A 22,482-nucleotide genomic window follows, 5' to 3' on the forward strand; every position below is an offset into this window, starting at 1 on the left:
CAGAGCTTTTAATAATAATAATATAATAATAATAATAATAATAATAATAATAATTAATAATTAAGACCTTTGTCAGGTTTTTAATGGCACACACGACACACTGGAACACACACGTGCATATATGGAGGCGACACAGGACACACACACACACACGCAGGTAGGCCTGAGGTCGCGGTGAATTTATTTTCTGCTTTTTCCCATCCTGGACCGTCCTTCCTCAAGGACCCCCCAGGAGCAGTGGGCAGCTTTGCAGCGCCCGGGGACCAAGTGAAGTGAACTGTCCATCTTTGGTCAGGGATGGACATGAGTTCTGTTATTTTGCATGTTTTTACTGTTTGGGTTCTTAGTGGAGGAAACCCCTTGTGAACACAGGGAGAACATGCAAACTCCACACAGAAAGGCCCGGGAGATAGCCCACCTTTAGGAATATCATGTAACACATTACTGCCAAGTATTGTCCCCATCATGGCAAAAGTGTTAACTTGTCTTAAAAGTGTTAAGTGTTAACTTGTGGACACTTGGATTTTAGGATGAATCTGACATTCACTACAAATGCATCACTTACTCTTTGTTAGGAAAGGATGAAACTAGTAAAACAAGTGTAATGCATGTATGTGTGTGTGTTTGTGTGTGTGTGTGTGCACGTATATGTTTGTATGTTTTTGTGTGTGTGTGTGTGTGTGTGTGTGTGTGTGTGTGTGTGTGTGTGCGTATGTGCCATACAGAATATAATCAATATGTATTGTATAGTAATGTATAGGCTAAGTGTCTATGTGTGTGTGAGTAAGGAATATGAAATTTGACACCAAGACATTCATGAATGAAACAGCTTTTATTTTTGCCTGCTACAATACAAACACCAGGGGAAAGTTAATAAGTAAATATGATAATGTTGTTTTCCCTAAGAGCAGAGAAAATTATAACTAAATATGATCATATTGTTTTCACTAACCAATCTCAGGTTAAGAACTTGCCAAACAAAGATGAGAGCATAAGTAGTTTTTTCTCCACCCTCTGTCTGCCTTCTTCCTCAATCCCCTTCATGTCTTCCTCAGGGCTATTTTCCTCTTGATTATCCCGCTTCTCTTTCAAGGCCATCTCTCTCTTTCTCTGTTCCTCTTTTCTTTTGTTTGCAGCTTTCTGACGTTTCGCCATCATCTTCCTCTCACACTCTCCCTTCCACTCCAACTCCAATATCTTCCTCTCCCTCTCCCTCTGTCCCTCCTCTTCAATCTTTCTCTCTGCCTCCATCCTCTTCCTCTCTTTCTCCTCTTCAATCTTTCTCTGGGCCTCCTTGTACATATGATTGGTGTAGTGCTGTCCACCATTGGCCGCTACCATCTTATCAATCTTGGCCAGCAGAAGGGTCACCTGTGTGCGGTCTCTCTTCTTGTTGTCAAAGACGTGGTATCTGTCCCCACACTCTCCAATTAGCTGTTTAAGCTCTGGGCTTTTCTCTATATAATCATCCACTGGTATATCGATAGAGTCCCCACCAGTGAAAAGAACCATGGAGTATTTCAGAGCCAACTTGGAGAAGGTTTCCTGAATCCACTTCATGTTGTTGCGTTCCTCTTCGGTGAATCTCACACCCAGCCTAATCACCAGCAGGAAGACGTGGGGTCCGGGTACGGTCAAGGACACGAACTTCTCCATCTCCTTTTCCATCTGTTCCTTGGTGAACAATGAGTTGAAGAGTCCGGGGGTGTCGACCACATCTACCTCTCTTCCTGACACTTTGGCTTTGTATTTCTTACACTCCCTTGTCACTGAATCAGGTGAGGCGTCCTCGACGAACTTCTTGATGCCCAGGATGGTATTCCCAGAGGCACTTTTCCCCTCACCTCTTTTACCCAGCAGCACAATCCGCAGAAGGGATCCAGCTAGACAAAAGAAAACAGAGACTGTAAATACTGTAAATATATATAAATAGCAGCCTGATGTTTTGGTATAGTGTAAGTCTGTACGTAACGAAGAGCAAGGATTTAACAAAATCCATTTAAGTATCGGCCTCTGCAAAATATGTTCTCATGGCAATGTTTCTAATGGTACCCTTTTAGATTCATATCAGACACACTGTTAACATGGAAAAAGGCTATTATATAATCTTTGTGGAGAACTTTTTTTATTGACAATATATAGGTAGAGATACAAAAATAGCACGAGTTGTACATTTAAGATCAATACAAGAACTTATACCTAACAGCAGAACAATCATCCCTACCCCCTACCTCCCCATGGCGACCCCCTTTCCAACACCAGTCCCTGATCTCTCTTCCTCCATAAAGAAAAAACAATACCAATATAATGTACAGATATGATAACATTCAGTTAAATATATTAATGCTGCACTCTTTCTTTAACCAAAGTGTAAGCTGCGTCCCATGCACATGAGGTTTTCTGACTAGCTCCATGGACACGGGCCACAGATCATTCCATCATAACTATGTCCAGGAAAGAGTTGGCCCACTGCTGCCATGATAAAGTGTGAGGCGGCTGCCATCGCGAGGCCAACATTTTCTTGGCTGCGGTGAGACTAGCCCATAGTAGTAAAGGCAGTTCTAAGGTAGTCATCAATAACTAAACTTTGATGGTAAACTATAAGGTCGGTGACAGTAGAATATTTACTTCATGCATATCACTTAAAGTGGAGCATACTGTATATGTCTCCAAAGGCAAAAACATTAGGGCATTCTCAAAACATATGTAAGAAAGTCCCTGAAGCATTAAGTGTACAAAGGTCACAATTAGGACCTGTGATGATTTTCATCCTCCAGCATTTTCTATGGGTAAGATACATCCTGTGAATACATTTAAAGTGTATTAAATGGTGATCAGGATTTTTGGAGGTATCATGAAGATTCTACCATACTGTGCCCCAGCAAATCTCTTCCTCACCCTCAGAGGATATATCCCTACACCATAATTTTTACTGATAAAGATGCATAAGGTTCAAAGATAAATGTATATAGTTTGGAAACCATCACACATGTCTTTTTACAGCAAATATTTTATGCAAAGGGTGTTTTGGGAGCGGTACTCCCCAAGGGACACCATATTCCTTCATGGCAGCTCTCCGTTGCAAGTAAAAGAAAAATGATTTGCCAGGCAAACCGTATTCAGCTTGCAGATCATTGAAAGATCGTAGACCATTGTCATCATACAAGTCTTGAAGAACATAAACTCCCCTATCCATCCACTATGGAAAAGAAGAAGGTGCATTACCAATAAGAAGAGAAAAAATACTGAATACATGAGAATGCTTGTGCCATTTAAGATCGACCTCACCATGTTTCATGACATGTGCGGCAAGTTATGAGCAAAAAAGCCACCAGAGGACCTAAGCTTTTTTAGCATCTATAGGTGGTATATTGGAGTACATCAGGTCTTGAAGTCTATGAGGTTGTGACATTTTCTCTTCAATTGGTCTCCAGGAGACAGGGATTAGGATTAAACCATGCAGACAGAGGACAAAGAACAAAAGACAAAAAATACATCTGACATTTAGGTAAAGCAAATCCTCCTTGTGTCCTGTCTTGTTGAAGGGTTTTTAATTTCAAACGGGATCTCTTCCCATTCCATACAAATTTAGATATGAGTGATTCCAATTTTTCTCAATACCTCTTTGGGAGTGCAAGGGGAACCATAGTGGATGTGAGGAAGTACATCCATTTTTACTATTGATATGCAGGCTTGAAGGGAATTTGGGAGCTCAGACCAGCGTTCAAGATCTTTCTCAATTTGATTATATATGCTTTGGTAGAGATGTAGAAGGGAATATATCCACACCAAGGTACTTGAACTGCCTTACTATTGGAATGTTGGATGGAAGGGGCGGAGTGTTGAGGCTGAATTGAAGTGCACTAATGATGACAGTCCAATTGATTTCATAACAAGATAAAGAGCTGAATAAATCAATAGTGGATAATAAATGTGGAGTTGAGGACCCTGCATCGCTGACAGAGAGTAAGATATCTTCAGCATATAATGATATCCTATGTTCGGTATTGAAAAAAGTTATGGGAAGCACAGAGGGGTGCTGTCTAATTTTCTGAGCCAATGGTTCAAGAAGAGGGCAAAAAGTAATGGGAAGAGGGGACAACCCTGACAGGTGCCCCTTGCTATAGTAAACCGGTTGGAGCAAATATTGCCTGTTTATAATACGGGTAGATGAAATCAAGCGTTCTGATTGGTTGAGAGTGAGTCACGGGGTGTACTGTATTGAGCCATAATGTACTGTACACCTGTTTACATTTACCTGAGCGTTCCATATCAGTGCGCACTCAAAATAATGGTAGATTTTGCCCAACCGTTAGTTGTCATTTCAAGATTGACAGTTACCAAACATGTAAATCAGTGTCTCAAACTTTTTCAGACCAAGGACCACTTAGCCAATAAAAAGAAACTTGCGGACCATCTAACTAAATGGTATATCCCCGGAACAACAGGCCTCCTACCCAGACCTGGCGCCAGACAATTGTTAGTGGCACATGATTTTCGCGGGTGGGCTCTCCTTTTTTATGTACTGGTAGGCTAGTTATAAATATGACAATGCGCTAGGCAAAACATCTGGAACCCTGCTCCATGCGTGACTTGGTTATGTAACAAACTATTGTTCGCTAACATCCTCATACTCCCATCACACACTTAGACACACCAATGTATCACACAACACAAGAAATAAACAACGATGCGCATATCGACCACGCGACCGCAGTAATTCACTACCAACAGTAGGCTAGCCGACTGGCATTAATATAGCCATCCTAGAGTCATCCTAGTTGTCATTATCCAACATCACACAACACAGAATTTATTATCATCTTGCTGTCTCCGCAGCGGGAGAAAAAAACGCTGTTTGAATGCAGCTCCGTGGCGGGATGATGCCCAATGCAGCTGAACCATCTCACCGTTGCACCTTCTCCTTGTTTGTGTCAGAGGCTTTCTCATTTCATTTTCTTTTCATTGTCCCTGTCTTAAACCACCAATCCATGACCTTGTTAATAGATTAGGCCACTCTTTAGGCTACTACTGACTGTGTTCTCTTCGTTCTGAGTTGTATGTTAGAAATGTCGCAATAATTTACTTTTGGCCGTCACGGACCATTACGGGGCACTGGCGGATCACCAGTGGTCCGCGGACCACACTTTGAGAACGACTGCACTAGACTCAAACACTTGTATAAACTTTTCCATGGTCTGGATTTTCCCTCTCTCTCAAAACAAGATTCCAAAAGACTAAATTCCCCCATCTCCCTAGAGGAGTCAACAAATAAATAGTGTAAATGTTTTTTTGCTTTCTCTTGACCCTGAACCAGTGTTTAAAACGTGCATACATAAGCAAACTCAACAGGCACAGCATGCTCAATGCACACCATGTGCAAACCTGATCGTTACATGGACGCAGCTAGTATACCTTGACCTTTAGTCTCAGGGTCAAAATTCCCTAATGACCAGCTGATAGTGTAGAGACTGATGGCATTGTTTTTTAGTGCCAAAAGATTGGTGGAGACTCTCAGGGCCTGATTTACGTACATTTGCGAGCGCAACGTAATCACTGCCTTCGCCAAACCGCATAAACCGAACGCTGTGTTTTCCCCATTTTACGTAGTATTTATCAAACCAGAACCTCGTCGAGTAATCGGTGCCTTACTCCACCCTCTAGTGTAATCCGCGCCGCTAAAAGAGGGGAGAATGGGCCTGTGTGTTCCTACCACCATGGATGATGAGTTAAAATTAGAATTAGAATTAGAATTAGAGCTTTTGCTTCACGAGGTTACGCAAACTTAAACACAGTATAAGGCAGAAATACACTGCCTTTAGAGAAAAATGCTATATGGCAACATTAATGCGTTGTCATCTACACGGCAGGAGGTGGAGGAAGTGAAAAAAGGATATAAAGAGACGGACAAAAGAAAAAGTCACATTCAAGCTCGAGCTCAGACAATGATGACCGGCTCAGACCCCCCACAATCCGAACCATGAACCATATTAGAAGATGTCGTCCAACAAACACTGGTTTCTGAACAGATGGAGGGTGTGGAGGGGGGTTTCGATACCGCGGAGCCCTCTGTTCAAGGTATGTATGGTCTGGTACCCTGTTGTGAACTTAAATGGACAAATTACAGCATTATTATATGCCTATATTAAATGATATATCAAATATAAACATTTAAACAAATAACATTTCTGTTATATTTTCACCTGTATCCCAACCCAAAACCCTGATGTTCATATTATTTTTTTAAAGAATTGCGTCAAATTTCTCACACGCAAATAGTTTTCATTTAGCACCTGATAGGTCATGCTAAAACACCTCGTTTTGTAACAAATGGGACAGACCTGGTTTAGACCTTCTTTTATAAGGCGGAGAATTATCACGCAAATTAGAGACGCGCTCTCGTCAGGCAGTTTTTGTAAATACCTGCGGAATACATAATTAGGCGAATTTTACACTTCTTCTCTCATCTTTTTGCGGGGAACCCCCACTTTGCCTTATAACCTCCCATTTATGCATATGTATTAGACGGGATGCGCAACCTGCCTCTATCCATTTCAGCAGCGGGGAATCTGCGATTTTACCCAAGTGCACTACGTTTGTAAATACGGTTCCATGTCTTTACCCGCATGTTTCGTAGAATTTACGCCTAAAGTGGGCACAATTTTGTTAGTAAATCTGGGCCTGAGTATGAGTCAAGACTTTATTCTTGCAGTGATGCGCATCAAGGGAGATAGACAGAGGTTTCACTCAAAATATGCACCTATATCTCATCTGGCCAGCCATTGAAACAGTTCAGTTTAAATGTATCCTACATGGCATAAGGGGTGTTACCCCATAGCCACAGCCCTCCGTGAATATGTATCAGTCTGCTACCTCGGTGGACGGGAAATTTCACAACATTTTTTCACATGATTGTTCACATTGTTGATTAAGAGATCCAGCTGTGAGCAAATGTCTCAGAGTCCTGTATTCATTAGGGTGGGGGTATATGTAATACAAAGACACTTTGATATGATCAAGGGGGGGGGGGAGGGGGGAAACACTCACTCACACCTCTCTCAAGGCATCTCATCTAATAGGATATTCAACCAGAAACTGTTGCATTTTAACCCCAAGTCCAATTAAATTATTTGCAAAGTTAAATTATTTGCCAAAAAAATCCTTTTCCAGCATTTTATCAGGTAGGCATAACAGTTACATAACAGTTTATGTATAATTATAGAATTATTTGAAAAATTATGTTGTTTCGTGTACCATCCAAAACTCCTCATTTTTAGATTGAAAGTTTCATTCTAAAATCTCACTCATTTCACATGAATTGACTCACCATTTGAAGGGCTGCCAGTGGAATCCTCCATACAGTCTGTGTCTGACACTATAACCAGCAAGAAAGAAGACTTTCAGGGAAATAAATCTTCAGGAAATTTCACTCTGAGGGTCTTTTGTGAGTGCACAGACCACCACCGAGTTAAAAGGCATTACAAATAAAAAGGCATTCACCAACTGAAAATACTCATCTATCCCTGTTTCCAGGCACACCATAATGATGCCAATGTCATTATAATGCTCTTTATTTGCTAAATCAAATGCCTAATGTGTAGATTCTGTGTAATACCAGTGTGCCCAAATGATACCAGTGAAAACAGACGTTAGGCATTACTATGCACGTCTTCTCCTTCCAGTGTTTCCAAGTTTATCCCACTTACTATTTGGGCGGCCATCAGAGTTTGAGCCATCGCTTGAATCTGGGCTTTCCATTCCTCCTGAAGATTTGTTTGATTCTAAAAAAACAAGAACATTTTAGTCAAATTGCCTACTAGGTCAAGATATATACCCTAAAAGAAAATGAAAAAAAGCTGTATTGTCAAACCAGGCAAAATGTGTGTGATCAACATGAACCCAATTTTAGGCTGTAGTTTAATTTTCATCTCTGTGGAAATCTCTCTACTCTCTCGTCACTAGTAAGCAGGAAGTTTCTCTACATGACCTTGGACCTCTACCCCCTCCCCCCCTCCCCACTTGACGTTTGCATATAGATGGGCTATTGATTAAATGGGCACTTATTTGTTCATGAATGACGTGATTACCAGCTTTTATGGATAGAGCATACTCAAAAATAGAGACTCACCTGCAGTTATCAAAACATTTATAGAGTGTTCCTTTTTTCTGGTATAGCTACTGAGCTCTGATTGAACTTGTATTAACACATGGCTTAGAAATTGACCACCCTATAGTTATACCACAAAATACTGCGCTTTCTGACCACCACCTAATTACATTCAACATGAAATTAGAACTCTGTGCATCGTAATTAGCCCATTTCTACAGCCGTTGTCTATCCGACATGACTACAGCAGAATCTACCAGCCGCTCTTGCCACTGTTCCTACCCCTGGCACTGTAAATGGCGTAAGCACACCCCCACCTCATATCGACCTACTAACAGATGGTGTCATTTGTGCGCTCACTCAACCCTTGACGCTGTTGCGCCACTAAAAAGGGAATAAGAAAACTGAAGACAGGCAAAAAAAAAAAAACAAGGTCCCTATTTAATACCATTTCTAGGCTAACAAAAAAACACAATACAATCGAACATTCTGTTCGTATAATCTTTAGCAGTAATGATTTATTTAGCAGTCTCCTCCCCCTCTATGACCCTACATCCCTTCCAAAATGTGCTATGGCTATGGCAACACCCCACAACCTGGTGCTCTCCTTGAATCCTTCTCACCCACTGACCTCCCTGAACGAAACTCCCTGATCCTCTCATCTAAATCATCAACGTGCCTACTAGACCCTATCCCCACAAAACTACTTAATAATGCACTACTCTTATTAAGTGAGACATTACTTAATGTAATGAATAATTTCAGGATACGTTCTGCAATCATTCAAAATAGCAGTGATCTCTCAAAAAATCTAACCTTGATCCTGATAATCTAGCTAACTATAGACCCTAAAAAATATGAACATATCTCATCTGTACTTGCCTCTCTGCATGGGCTCCCTGTCAAAAGGAGAATTGATTTCAAAGTACTCCTACTGACATACAAAGCACTAAATGACCTGGCTCCAAACTACCTTAAGGAATTAGTTGTCCCCTATTGCCCTCCAAGGCCCTCCGAGTGCAAAACTCCTCATAATTCCAAGAATATCAAAAACCACAATAGGAGGCAGAGCCTCCAGCTACCGAGCCCTCTCCTCTGGACCCTCCATCCGAGATGCAGACACCCTATACTCTATATTCAAATCGAGACTAAAGACATTCCTCTTTAGTGCACCCTATAGCCACAAGTAATTGCATCAACAAACCCATCACCTGCTGGGCTAGCCAGCCAGCCAGCATAACTAGACATATCTAAACACAAAAAACCTGAATCTATACAACTGGGTGCACCCTGCCGCCCTTACAAAGCTTATGACAAAAATCTCCACATGTACCAAACCAAACAAAATGCTAAATGCAGGCAAAACTAAACATATCTTAACCCACGCAAAACCCCCCAAATCAATTAAACTGGGCTACAGACAGCGTATGTAAGGAGTGCGTTTTACTGATCCAGGGTACAGCATACGGTGGGTGTTGCGACTTTCACCAGCCAATTGGACACTGTTGTGCACCCTGCCACCATTACAAAGCTTATGACTAAAATCTCCACATGTACCAAACCGAACTAAATGCAAAAAAATATTCCCATACACCTAGCCAGGCAGCCTTTCTCTCTCTCTCTCTCTCTCTCTCTCTCTCCCTCTCCTTTTATATCACATTGCTAATGCCTATAATAATACTGATAAAATGGCCATATTGCCTACTGTTAATTGACTACCTAAAAGTATCTCCTTATCTGTTTCCCAAATTGATGTCTAATGCCAAAAATGTTCTCTCTCCCTTAGATCATGTTCCAATTGCTGATGGATGTGGAATCTAGTAACATATGTGATCTCATACGTCATACGTTATGCGTGATGTTCAGTATAAATACAACTACACAAATAAAGAGTTTCTCTTTTGCGGTCTACCACTAACCGATGTGAGCAGTGTGAATTATTTCCTCTGTAATTAAGTTTATCCCTACATTAGCCTAGTGAGAATGGCTACGCCAACAGAAACGTTGCTCCTCACCACCACTACTCCTCATCTACGCATATGGACAGCCAAACTCTACCCACTCACTCTGTTTTTTCTTTCTCTACTAATCTAGACCAGTGTTTCCCAAACTTTTTTTCTGGGGGCCCATATTTTAAAAGTCACAAGCCTTCGCGACCCAAGCCAATAGACATTATTCGTAAATCAAATCAAATCAAATCAAATCAAATCAAATCAAATCAAATCAAATCAAATCAAACTTCATTTGTACGGCACAGTAGCACAGTTTATTTGTGCCTCGCAGTAGGAAAGAAGGGGGGGGGGGGGTTACAAACAGTTGTAAAAAACACACAGATTTTCCAGAGATAAATAAACAGGAAATTACATACTAACCGCACTGGCACAGTAAAGGACTGCTCAGCACAGTTATCGTCAAACTAAGAGACAGCTGCTGGGGGGTGGAGGGTACAAACACTTGAAAAGAGACAGAGATAAGTAAATAAATAAATGTTCCATAAATGTCAAATGAATACATTTTACAGTGAGTGATAAGCGAGATCAAAGAGCAGTGGTGGTGTGTCAATACAGGGCGCAAGGGTGCCGCCCCTCCTAAAATTTTGAGATGAAAAACAAAAAAAGTCAAAAAACATTATATACCAAACAATTAAAATAAGAAATGTACTGTGTTGACGCGTTAAATGTGTGTGGGAGACCGTAAGCCCCTGTCAACAACCACTTAAATGTGACCAAATATAATATATTGCCATTCGTTATCACTGAGATAAGCCCCTCCTCCCTGGAGGGGCACCGGCCAAATGGAAGTCAATGGGAGCTCTATACTTTTCACATACATTTGAGCAAGGACAGCTTCTCATTGGCAGATGAAAGTTCGATCCTGGGGCGCAAAATTTTGCGCCCTAACCAATGACATTGTTTCTTATTTCAACGTGACTGGACTATTCGTCGAATCAGAGACCTTTATCATTCCCTCACATCCCATATAAATCTCACGTATCTACGAGAGCAACATAGCTAGCAGAGACTTTGATTCTGTGAGTATGGCGACTGAAAACTCTGTGGTATCTCTTTGTGAAACACCTTTCAATCGATGATCAGATGTCGATAAGAAGACTCTGAAAGACATGGGACCCGAACGTCCGGATTTAAAAATGCAGCAGCAGAGCATCGACCGCGGGAGGACGTACACCCGTAGCCTCTCCTCAAGCCTGTATGCTAACCGGAGCTGGTTAGCTGGTTGTTCAGTAAGTGATGCGTTTTTTTGTTTTCCCTGCCTGGTTTTCCAAAGTCCTGGGACTGAAACAATCTGGACTGCAACGGGGATGAGGGATCTAAAGCACTTCAACGATAAATGTAAGAAGCACGAATCTTGCCGCAGCCATCTAACTAACAGCCTGAAGCTAAGCCTCTTTGGAAGACTGAGTATAGCAGAGCAGCTCGACGAAGGGTACCGAATTGGCATTCGAAAATACAATGAAGAAGTAAGGAAAAACAGACACATTCTCTCAAGAATAATAGACTGTGTGAAGTTCTGTGGTGCATTTGATTTGGCCCTGCGTGGTCATGATGAGAGCGAGAACTCGGATAACCCAGGGATATTTCGTGGCTTGGTGGACGTCGTTACCTCACTTGACAGTGCACTGAAAGAGCATCTCGAGAGCGCGACTGTGTTTAAGGGAACATCCAAAACAGTCCAGAATGAACTTCTTGACTGTATACTTGCTGTTGCGAGGGAAAAGTTATTGAGAGATTTGCCAACTTGAAAGAGAGGAGCGCTAAATTTCTTTACAAGTAGTGGGGCCTACTCTTGTCAAACACCCAATGTAAGATGTGATATCTCTTTCTGAATCTCTTGTGCTCTAAACCTCTTTCATGTGAGGGTGTGGGCACCTGTTTTATTCTGTAAACCTCTGAAACCATTCTGCTCTGAACCTCTCATGCCCAAAGTTACAGTTTGTTAATGGTTGTTATTGGATAGTGTTGAGCACTGTGTGTTCTTGAAATAAAGCTTTTTTTTATTTTTTATATTCTACTCAAACTGTTTTCTTCTCATTGTGGAGTGCTATTTTAACCGCGCGGCCCAACTGCGCCCCCCCAACAAAACAAAATCACCAGCCACCACGGTCAAAGAGGTATGTCTTAAGTGCATGTTTAAAGGTTTCAACCGTTTCAGCCTTCTTAGGTATTCTGGCAGAGTGAAGGCTGGGGGCAGAGAAACTAAAAGCTGCTTCCCCATGTCTCTTTGTCCTGGGTTTTGGAACTGTTAGGAGTTCAGTGCCGGAGGACTTCAGGGATCTACTGGGTGTGTACCTTGAGAGCATGTCTGTTATATATTCAGGTGCATGACTATGGAGTGATTTATAGACTAGTAAGAGAACCTTGAAATCTATTCTAAAGCTAACAGGTAGCCAGTGCAGTGATTTTAATACTGGTGTGATGTGCACTCTCCGTCTTGTTTTAGTGAGGACTCGCGCTGCTGCATTCTGTATTGTTTGTAGTTGACTAATAATGGTAGACCAGACAAAAGCGAGTTACAGTAGTCTAACCTGCTCATGATAAACGCGTGCATCAGTCTTTCAGTGTCAGCCTGAGCGAGAAACGGTTGCACCTTAGCAATGTTTCTTAACAACAAACAAACAAACATAAATCACAAAACAAAGGTGGATTTGACCATTATTGAACATTAATGAGGATATTTTATTGTTATTTTATTTTATAAATGGTATTTTTTTTGTTATTTCAGAACTTGTAGGCCTACTGCCATTGAGTGATCACTTCTCTCTGAACAATTAGTAGGCTACTACTCTCAAGTTTTAAACAATGAAAAACAATACAATTGAACCAGCAACATTAAAATAAGGTATCCAATAAGTGCCTATTTGGACATTAAATGTAGGCTATTAAAAAAAAAAACATATAGCCCATTTCTTCTTCTTTTCAACATCCAATTGAACCAGCAATATTGGAACAAAATATGAAATAATTACAAAAAGATTACAAATTATACAAAACATGTCTTAACATTTCAATATTGCTAATGGGATAGGTGGGCCTGTCTGCGTTTTTGTAGCGCGTTCCAGTCCGGGGTGCAGGAGGAGAGCGCAACACGCATATCAGGCGCAGCATTCAATCTGTTTCTGTGCTTTGTCTTGATTTTTGTGAGCACAGAAAATCCCAATTCGCACATATATGTTGTAGTGAAAGGAATACGCATAGAAATACTGGCCCTACTGAGGACAGGATATTCTGACGAAATGCTTATCCAGAATGATGATAAGGTCACAGATCCATAGCATCTTTGCAGAGTGCGATCGCAGCTGAGCCGCAACAACTCGGTTTCTTCTGCAGGACTAAGCGTCAACTCAAGCAAAGACTCAGGACTCAAATTCGAAGGGATTTTGGATTGACCTTTTATCATTTAGAATGGCATACCTCTCAGTTGGAAAATAGCGATCAAAGTTCTCAATAAGCGCAGCGAGATGAGTTTGAATAAGTGCAGGGAGGTTTTTCACTTGTGTGGCCGCAACATCATGTTCTACGTACTGCAACACAGTGGGAAACATGTAGTAACTTGGTTCTGGCCTTCTGAGTCGTGCAAGCCACAGCTTCAAGGACTTTTGGAAAGCCTGAACATTTTTCCAATTAAGGAAAACATTGTCATGCCGTCCCTGTAATTTCAAGTTCAGTTCGTTGAGGGATGAAAAGATATCGGCCAGATAAGACAAATTGAGAAGCCAATCATCAGTGAATAATTCGGCAAGAGTGGACTTTTTCCGGATGAGGAACGCATGAATTTCACAGACATCCCAACCTGCAAAAAGTCATTTCAATGGGAGTGTATGATCGTTATTGTCTATAAAGCAGTGTTTCTCAAACTTTTTCAGACCAAGGACCACTTAGCCAATAAAAAAAAATTCACGGACCATTTAACTAAATATCCCCGGAACAACATGCCTCCTACCCAAGACCTGGCGCCAGACAATTGTTAGCGCACACATGATTTTCGCGGGTGGGCTCTCCTTTTGTACGTACCAGTAGGCTAGTTATAGATATGACAATGCGCAAGGCAAAGCATCTGGAACCCTGCTCCATGCGTGACTTGGTTATGTTACAAACTATAGTTCGCTCACAGCCTCATACTCCCATCACACACTCAGACAGACATCACAAAACACAACGATGCGCATACTGACCGCAGTATTTCACTACCAACAGTAGGCTAGCCCACTGGCATTAATACAGCCATCCTAGTAGTCAACTTTTCATAATTAAGAGCTGTCATTATCCAACGTCACACAACACAGAATATAGCCTAGTTATCATCTTGCTGTCTCAGCGGGAGAAAAACACAGTGTTTTGAATGCAACTCCGCGGCGAGATAATTCCCAATGAGGCTGAACCACTTTCTCCTTGTCTATGTTAGAGGCTTTCTCATTTAATTTTCTTTTCATAGTTCCTGTCTTAAGTCACCAATCCATGACCTTGTTAATAGATTAGGCAACTCTTTATTAGATTAGGCTACTACTGGCTGTGTTCTCTTCGTTCTGAGTTGTATGTTAGAAATGTCGCAATAATTTACTTGTGGCCGTCGCGGACCACACTTCATCATATTTGATAGAATGAAGAACAAATTAGTTGTGAATACTATCACCGAGTTTGAAAGGTATTTGGTCAGGTAACAGCCCTTTGACAGCTGATTTGCTTTCTGATTTGACAGTACTGCTGTGTGTTTTAAGCAAATAAAATGTGGACTGTTTACAAGCGGGCACCTGCTATCGTTGATTATACAGTAAATACGTTGTGAAATGAAACAAAAACACATCACAGTTAAAGATGTATTAGTATTGATTGATTCACATCGATATGAATGGATGACATGACTAACAAGTGGTGGGAAATTAATATGAAAGTATTTGTTCGGTGAATTAGCGCGTTCTGTCCAAACAGTGGCAGTCAACGTTTTTGTCAACACTGGCACCACATAAGTATCGTAATTTGAACGTCCTTATACGTTTTTAAGGAGGGGTTGTAAAGGTACTCATATCTTCGGACCTCTTCTGTTATGTTTGTTCATAGTCAACAAGAATAAGCTTGTGAGACAGTCTGCAGGATATTCATAAATAAACGTGTCATTAGTATGAACAGTTGAGACAACGTATCGTCTCTTTCGTCTTCCGGGTCACGACCTGGCAGGGAGGGAGGGAGGAGGGCGGCGGGATCTCAAGCATGCGCAAAGACGCAAAGTCCAGTTCCTTATCCAATTCACCGTTACATGCCGCAATAGTCGAACTATCAACTGGATCGGATCGAGTTCTCCAGGGGTGTTAGTCCGACTATGTGCGGTCCGACTACGATCCGACTAAGGTGCTTACATGAAACGGATAATGCGATTTCAGTCCGACTAAGGCAGTTATTCGAATCCATGTAACCACGGTCACTGACACACACAACCTGCGTGACCCACAGAGCTCGCGGCCAACATTGAGTAAGTGAGTGAGTTGTCATAGTGATGTTGCTATATTACAGCTCCTGATTGGACCTCTTGATTGGACACGGAAGATAGAAACCACATCGAGTAGGAAAAAAATATATAGCGCGACATGACGCACCAATGAAACCTCGCTTGATCATGATTAAATTAGAATTTTGATTTAGGCTTCGGTCCAAATTTGATTGCGTCTGGGTCCGGATCCGGACCGCGGTCCGCCTATTGAGTACCCCTGCTATAGGCTATAGCCCCATGCAATTATTTGTTAATTATGTTTAAATATGTAGATTACTTTTACTATTTATATGCTGCTTATACTATTTATGTTAACTGCTTTTATTTTTATTCCATTGCAACTTTAAACAGGTCTAAGGAGTTTGTTGTTTTCATGTAACCCTGGCAACTAGCCGGCCTGAATAATATGCACATGAAATGAAACTTGTTGAACTCACCTCAACATGTCTTTTACAGTAATTTAACCCGCCATGGGCAATGCTGAAATCACTGTTACAGATTGTACAGCGAGCAAGACTGTCATTGTGATTTACTTTTCTAAAACAGGGGTACACCTTTGTATAGTCTGTTGTAAAATGTGTCTTATATTTTCGTTTTTTGGGGTACTCTGCCATGGTGCTCCTGTTCCTAGATACACGGAACTGATTAACCCGGTTCGGGAGAAGAGATAAAAGCCCGCCCACACTGAAAATTGATTGGTTGACTTACCGAAACAGGCCAATCAGGATGCTTCATGAGGCACACACTCACACTGCCACACACACACACACAGTCTCTAGGTCCCTCTCCCTCTCTGTCGTGCGTGCGCTACACAGATGCTTACGCGGTTTGGACCACCTGTGTTGCGTGCGCGGTCTTGCTGGCTCGCTCTAGATTCCGGGAGATTTTAAGTAATTTGCGGGCATCAGGGAGTCGCTATCAATATGCGGGTGACTCCCGGAACTTCCGGGAGACTTGGGATGTCTGAAAGTACATAGAATCTGGTCAAAACTCTGCCTTTGGACAACCAGCGCACTTCAGTGTGAAACAGTAAGTGCGTGTGTTCTGCTCCCATGTCATTGCACAGTTGAGCCAGTTGTTAAGTGCGGTGACCACTGTAATAGGATATTCAACCAGAAACTGTTGCATTTTAACCCCAAGTCCAATTAAAAGCAACAGAGTTTATGGAGAAATGAATATGATGAATACAACTGAATATACAATGAATATAATATATTATATATAATATATAATACAAACGAATAAAAAATCTGGCCTTAATGAAGTTTACAACGCGAATAACTTCGCTCAGTGTTTTGTCGAGGGCGGGGGGTATGCCCTTGCATGCCAATGCCTGGCGGTGTATGAAACAATGATTCTATGTAATTTCCTTGCCTGCTGCCTCCTTTATTCGTGTTACAACTCCGCTTTTCCTGTCATATTTGCAGCCCCATCGCTCGTTACGCCTTCACAATTGCCCCAGTCACATAGTCGTTCAAGACACGAAATATCTGTTCTCCTGTGGTTCCAGTAGGAATATTCAAGCAACACAAGTCCTCCTTAAATTCATTTTGCCACGCATATCTGACATAAACCAGCAAGGTGGCGGAATCTGAGACGTCAGTGCTCTCAAGCTGTATAGAAAAACATCCTGCTGTCATTAGTTGGGTAACAAGCTGCTCTTCTAGGTTGTCTGCAATGTCGTAGCTATATTCTTTGGGAGACAGTGTTGTTGCTCATGGGGATGCTTTTTAATTTTTCAGCAGACTTCTCGTCAATGACAGCGCTAACCATGTCAATTGCGGCAGGCAAAATTAATTTTTAAGCAATAGTGTGTGGCTGTTTCTCAATGGCCACACGGTAAGCAACCATGTAAGAGGCGAGTTGGGCTTTGTCATTTAATGCGACATTTCTCCGGAGAACGTTTGCAGATGTTTTAATCTCCTGTGCCTTTCTCTGAAAGAAATCAACACAGGTGTGTTGTGTGTCTAAATAAAATGACTTTGCCTTGACTTTGACTGTTTGACTGAAACACGGAGCTGTCGGTAGCCCCGCCCATTGGAAACAGCATGTGGACCAAACCACTTTGAGGAGTAGGGTGGTTCATGATTGTTCAACACTTAAAAAACACATTGTTTTACGTGTAGAATTAACCCTGCATGTGTTGTGCTTTTATTTAATATTACTATATTATTAAAAATAATTTATTTGTGTTTACAAGGATTTTTTTGGGGGGGGCTACTTTATGGGAGGGGGGGAACAGGTCCCCTGTGTTCCCCTGTGTTCCCCCGTGTTCCCCCGTGTTCCCCCCGGGATCTCCACTCTGCCTACATAGATATTTGGACATACAGTACTCTGGGCTCCTTCTTTACCCCTGTATAACAAAGGGTTAAATCTCTGCTTAAATCAAAAAGTCAGTCTTAGGGTTTCAGGTTCCATAGTCAGAACAGGGACTTAAACAGTGTCCCAGTCATGAGGTGCACAGACACTGTTTATAAATACCCACAGACATTCTGCCACTTTGGATTTTCTTTGCTTACAACACAAAATCACACAATCATCCCTGAATACATTAACATTTAAAAAAAAAAAAATTCCCGATACAATTCCATCACATATTTAGGGTTTCTGTTTCACAGTGCAAGCAGAGACTTTATGTTCATGTTGGAGACTGTTAGTGCTGCAGTTTTTGCCCTGTCAGGGGCTGTGTCTGGTTCCTGCTGGTATCCTTTATCTCATCTTGAAGCTAACATCACTGCAACATATTCTTATCTGAAATGTATTATCTGAAAGAAAACATTTCTTTGGATCTAAATTACTCCCCATAAAAAGCTTATCTACAAAAATCAAAGTCCCATGCTAGTTTTCCCTGCCAGGTGCTGTGTCAGGTCCCTGTTGGCGTCCTCCACTTTAAGTATACAGTGGTCAGGAGACCTGGTGTATTTTGTTACACGTCCTGACCCATGGTTTTATAATCCGTCCATGTGTACATGTCCATAACAACAATACACTACAACATGAAACATGAAATAACTCCAAGCAATATGCATTTGCTGACCTAAATAAGATGCTATTTGAGTGTATGTACATAATTTCCTGCATATCATCCACCCATACAAGGTGATGCGCTAAGCCAGAGATAACGCTACTGCAATCGATTTTAAGAGACTTTATATTTGTGTTTGTTACACGGGTTAAATAGGAAGCCAGTCATTAAAATAAGGTGTTATGTAAAAAACCTAACTGTCTCTGAGGTACTGTGGTCGAAATCTGATTACCAGTCTAATACAAGATCCGTCTTTTATCAAGTAATGATGAGATTATTAGTCTTCTGCAGAAGGATCAGAAACATACAGAGTGACAAGCAGTCTATTACCCCTTTTCCACCAAAGCCGGGCCGGTGCTGTTTCCGGGCTGGTGCTTATGCGGTTCGGTGCTGGTTCTTATCCAAGAATCAGCTCGATTTTCCACCGGCCGAGAGCTAGAGTAGGGCTAGCTACGTCTTTAAATCACGTCATGCGCCTCCGTTGTCCTAGCTGAACATTTTGGAATGTTGTGACTAGGTTACTAGTTATTCACGAGTGGTTTTATTCCTGGGAGAAGGCAAAGAAATTTTGATAAAACTTCTATTATGTTTCATTTTTAATACCATGTAGTACCATACGAGCTTAAGTTAATGTTCTGTTTACTTGGCAACAGGTTTTCTATATTTCCCCACGTAGATCAAACGAGTGACAATGCAGTTTATGACAGGAGTTGAATATTCAAATCAATTCAAAAGAAGCTTTCTTGGCATGATCATAACGTTGTAGACTAGTATTGCCAAAGCATTTGGGTTGGATATATAAAAGTGATTACATAAACAATACATATATCTTTACACAAGTAGACTAGCTACTACCTACTTACCAGTTGCCATAACAACTGTAGCAGTACCTCACGACAGCTAGCAGCTAATGCTAGTTAGCTAGCTGCTACACGAATTTGCTTAGTCAACAGCTAATCTTAGGTGTGACATCACACAACAAAAACAAGATAGATTAAAAGAGTAACTGTATACGACATTTCTGTTTCTGGTGTGCTAGCTCCGCCCATAACCACGGGACGAACCCGATGCCACCGGTTCTTGTTTCTGGCCCACCTAAAAGCTGGTGCTGACTTGGAACCTGTTTTTTGGAACCAGAGCCAGCTTTATTTGTGTGGAAAACCGAAGAACTGGTTCCAGAATTGGAACCAGCCCAGAACCAGCACCGGCCCGGCTTTGGTGGAAAAGGGGTATATGACTTCTCTCACAGGCAGTGTCTAATTTTTAACAGAGTTACAAAGATAAGAAGGACAGGGAGTATCACTGTTCCGGCACACTGTATTCTCAAGGAAAAAAAATATATACTCCAACCCCCTTCATATTTCACATGGAATGCTTTGCACAATAACATTTGCAATTCTCATAACGTCTAATAAATGTCCTGCCTTTTTATCACTCCAGTACAGTAATCTCCCTGGGTTTAAACTATGACTCCATTGTGCCTTGTTTGGAAAAGCGTTTGTTGTTTTTTAAAGGCAAGGATTAATGTAAAACCCCTTGAATCACACTTTCAGCTCATACATAACCATTGGCACATACAGCATCATCGTATATCCCGGGGGTTGCCAATCTTCAATTTCCTCCTCCTGTGGCAGTTTGACATACTGGCCAAACATTTTCTTTACCATTGAGTCTACCATTGCCCTAACCCATGGAATCACACAGCAGGCTATCAACATCAGCAAGTATAATACTATTACCACTGGGGCCAGTGACATTATTATCCATCCATACAAACAAGGGTATTAGGTGGACGGTGGCAATGATGCACCCTATATGACCACATCTAAAATCATTTCTTTGCTCCCTGTTATAATTTCCACTACAGTCCATCAAAGTAGCTTTACAAGAACTTGAATAAGGAAATATAGAGGAAATACCTTCAAGAATAATCCAACGTCAAACTATTCTTCAAAAATATATATTTATTTGTAGTGTCAACAAACTAAAATACAACAAGATATGACAACTATGCCACAAAATAAGGCAACTTAAAAATGCACAGCCCATATACATTTAAATTGTAACTGTAGGCCTATAAATCAAACAGAATTTGTAACCATCCATTTATCAATGTATCTACTGAATGCTACCTAATCTCTCTGTCTGTCTATCTGTGAAAAACTAAGGTACAATGTCTGACCAGTCTGTCTCCTACAATAGAAATAAGGTGTTTCCGATATTCAGAGTGTACATGTGCCTCTGAAGGTCCGTGTTGACTCGTGAGGCACTCCCCAGTGCACTAGCTAACACTCTGTCAAGACTAATGCAGAATTAAGCACTTTTTTCTCTCACTTTCTTTTTTTTTAACAGTGTCAGACAAAGTGATTTGGAATTGGGTGTTTTTATGAGTTTGAGCCATTCTTTGGTGAATTTCTTCAGAAACTAAGACAATTTGTTTGTTCTTTTAAGGTCATGCTATTGCCCTTTTAATGTCACAGTACAGTATTATTTGTTTTCCTCTATAGGGGGCCCAGCTTGATGACAGCAGTACCGCCCATCCCCCACAGTGTTCTCATTATGACCCAGCTTCACACCTGAGGCTCAAAATGGCTGCCAAAGCTTTTTTCCTGACAGGATAGGTCTGTACTATGCATCTGCTGTGTACAAACATTATCGATAATTCACTGTAGATTTTTCTTTTTTACATTTGTCTTTATCACACATGATTTAAAATTACATTAAAAACATCCAACAGTATCTTCTTTTAGAGTGTTTAGCCTAGGGGACCTAAAAACAGCAACAGGATATTGTGAGCTTAGACCATGCTTTGACCTAGTTCAAAGTCTAAACTTTGCTAATAATGTAGGCCTACAATTTGAAGTCCTTGGCAAAACGCAATTAAACACAACAAGAGTGTTGTCTTTACAAAACCATATGTCTTAATAAGAGAGTTCTCCTTATTTCATAACACTGATATACAAAAGCTCAACAAACTGACCATAGACTCCATGCCTCTGTCTGACTGGCTCTCTGTGCCCAGCTGTGTTTTCTATCTTGGCTTTGCCTAATTAAACCTTTATGAAACATTTGCATAAGCATTTCATTGTTTTCTTATGGATATCCTTGATATTACTGGGGCCTTTCAACTTACCGGTGTGGTTGTTTTCCTCACAATCTGACCGTGTACTGTTAGGATTGACAAATTCCCCCGCCGACATCTCCAGCATGCGTGTGTGTGTGTGTCCTGTGTCGCCGCCCAATGCACGGGTGTGTTGTGTGTCTAAATAAAACGACTTTGCCTTGACTTTGACTGTTGGACTAAAACACAGAGCTGTCGGTAGCCCCACCCGTTGGAAACAGCATGTGGACCAAACCACTTTGAGGAGTAGGGTGGTTCATGATTGTTCAACACTTAAAAAAACACATTGTTTTACGTGTATAATTAACCCTGCTTGTGTTGTGCTTTCATTTAATATTACTATATTATTAAAAAAAAAAAGAATTTTTTGGGGGGGTACCTTTATGGAAGGGGGGGGACACGTCCCCTGTGTTCCCCCCGGGATCTCCGCCCCCTTCCTACATAGATGTTTTGGACATACAGTACTCTGGGCTTCCTTCTTTACCCCTGAATAACAAAGGGTTAAATCTCTGCTAAAATCAAAAATCCAGTCATAGGGTTTCAGGCTCCATAGGCAGAACATGGACTTAAACAGTGTCCCAGACACTGTGCATAAACACCTACAGACATTCTGCCATTTTGGATTTTCTTTGCTTACAATACAAAATCACACAATCATCCCTGAATACATTCACATTTAAAAAAAAAAATATCCCCGATACAATTCCATCACATTTTTAGGGTTTCTGT

General features: G+C 41.2%; 1 protein-coding gene across 1 annotated transcript; it reads right to left on the minus strand.

The window, feature by feature from the left end:
• Positions 1 to 957: 957 nt before the first annotated feature.
• Positions 958 to 21,904, minus strand: LOC105906199 (GTPase IMAP family member 7-like). Its single transcript, XM_031561965.2, has 4 exons — positions 21,766 to 21,904; positions 7,707 to 7,781; positions 7,328 to 7,375; positions 958 to 1,883 (listed from the first exon to the last, which is right to left on the minus strand). Exons 1-4 carry the CDS (start codon positions 21,839 to 21,841, stop codon positions 958 to 960), a joined length of 1,125 nt encoding a protein of 374 aa, XP_031417825.1. The 5' UTR covers positions 21,842 to 21,904.
• Positions 21,905 to 22,482: the final 578 nt, after the last annotated feature.

This window comes from Clupea harengus, chromosome 24 (genome assembly GCF_900700415.2).
Source record: "Clupea harengus chromosome 24, Ch_v2.0.2, whole genome shotgun sequence".
In the NCBI taxonomy this organism is placed as follows: domain Eukaryota; kingdom Metazoa; phylum Chordata; class Actinopteri; order Clupeiformes; family Clupeidae; genus Clupea; species Clupea harengus.

Bases quoted from the DNA above. Each gene is read 5' to 3' on its own strand.
- LOC105906199 (XM_031561965.2), bottom strand. From the start codon at position 21,841: ATGCTGGAGATGTCGGCGGGGGAATTTGTCAATCCTAACAGTACACGG. The intron at 7,782-21,765 runs GTAAGTTGAAAG...TTGTTTTTTTAG, and splicing joins TGAGGAAAACAACCACACCG to AATCAAACAAATCTTCAGGA. The intron at 1,884-7,327 runs GTGAGTCAATTC...TCTTTTGTCTAG, and splicing joins CACTGGCAGCCCTTCAAATG to CTGGATCCCTTCTGCGGATT.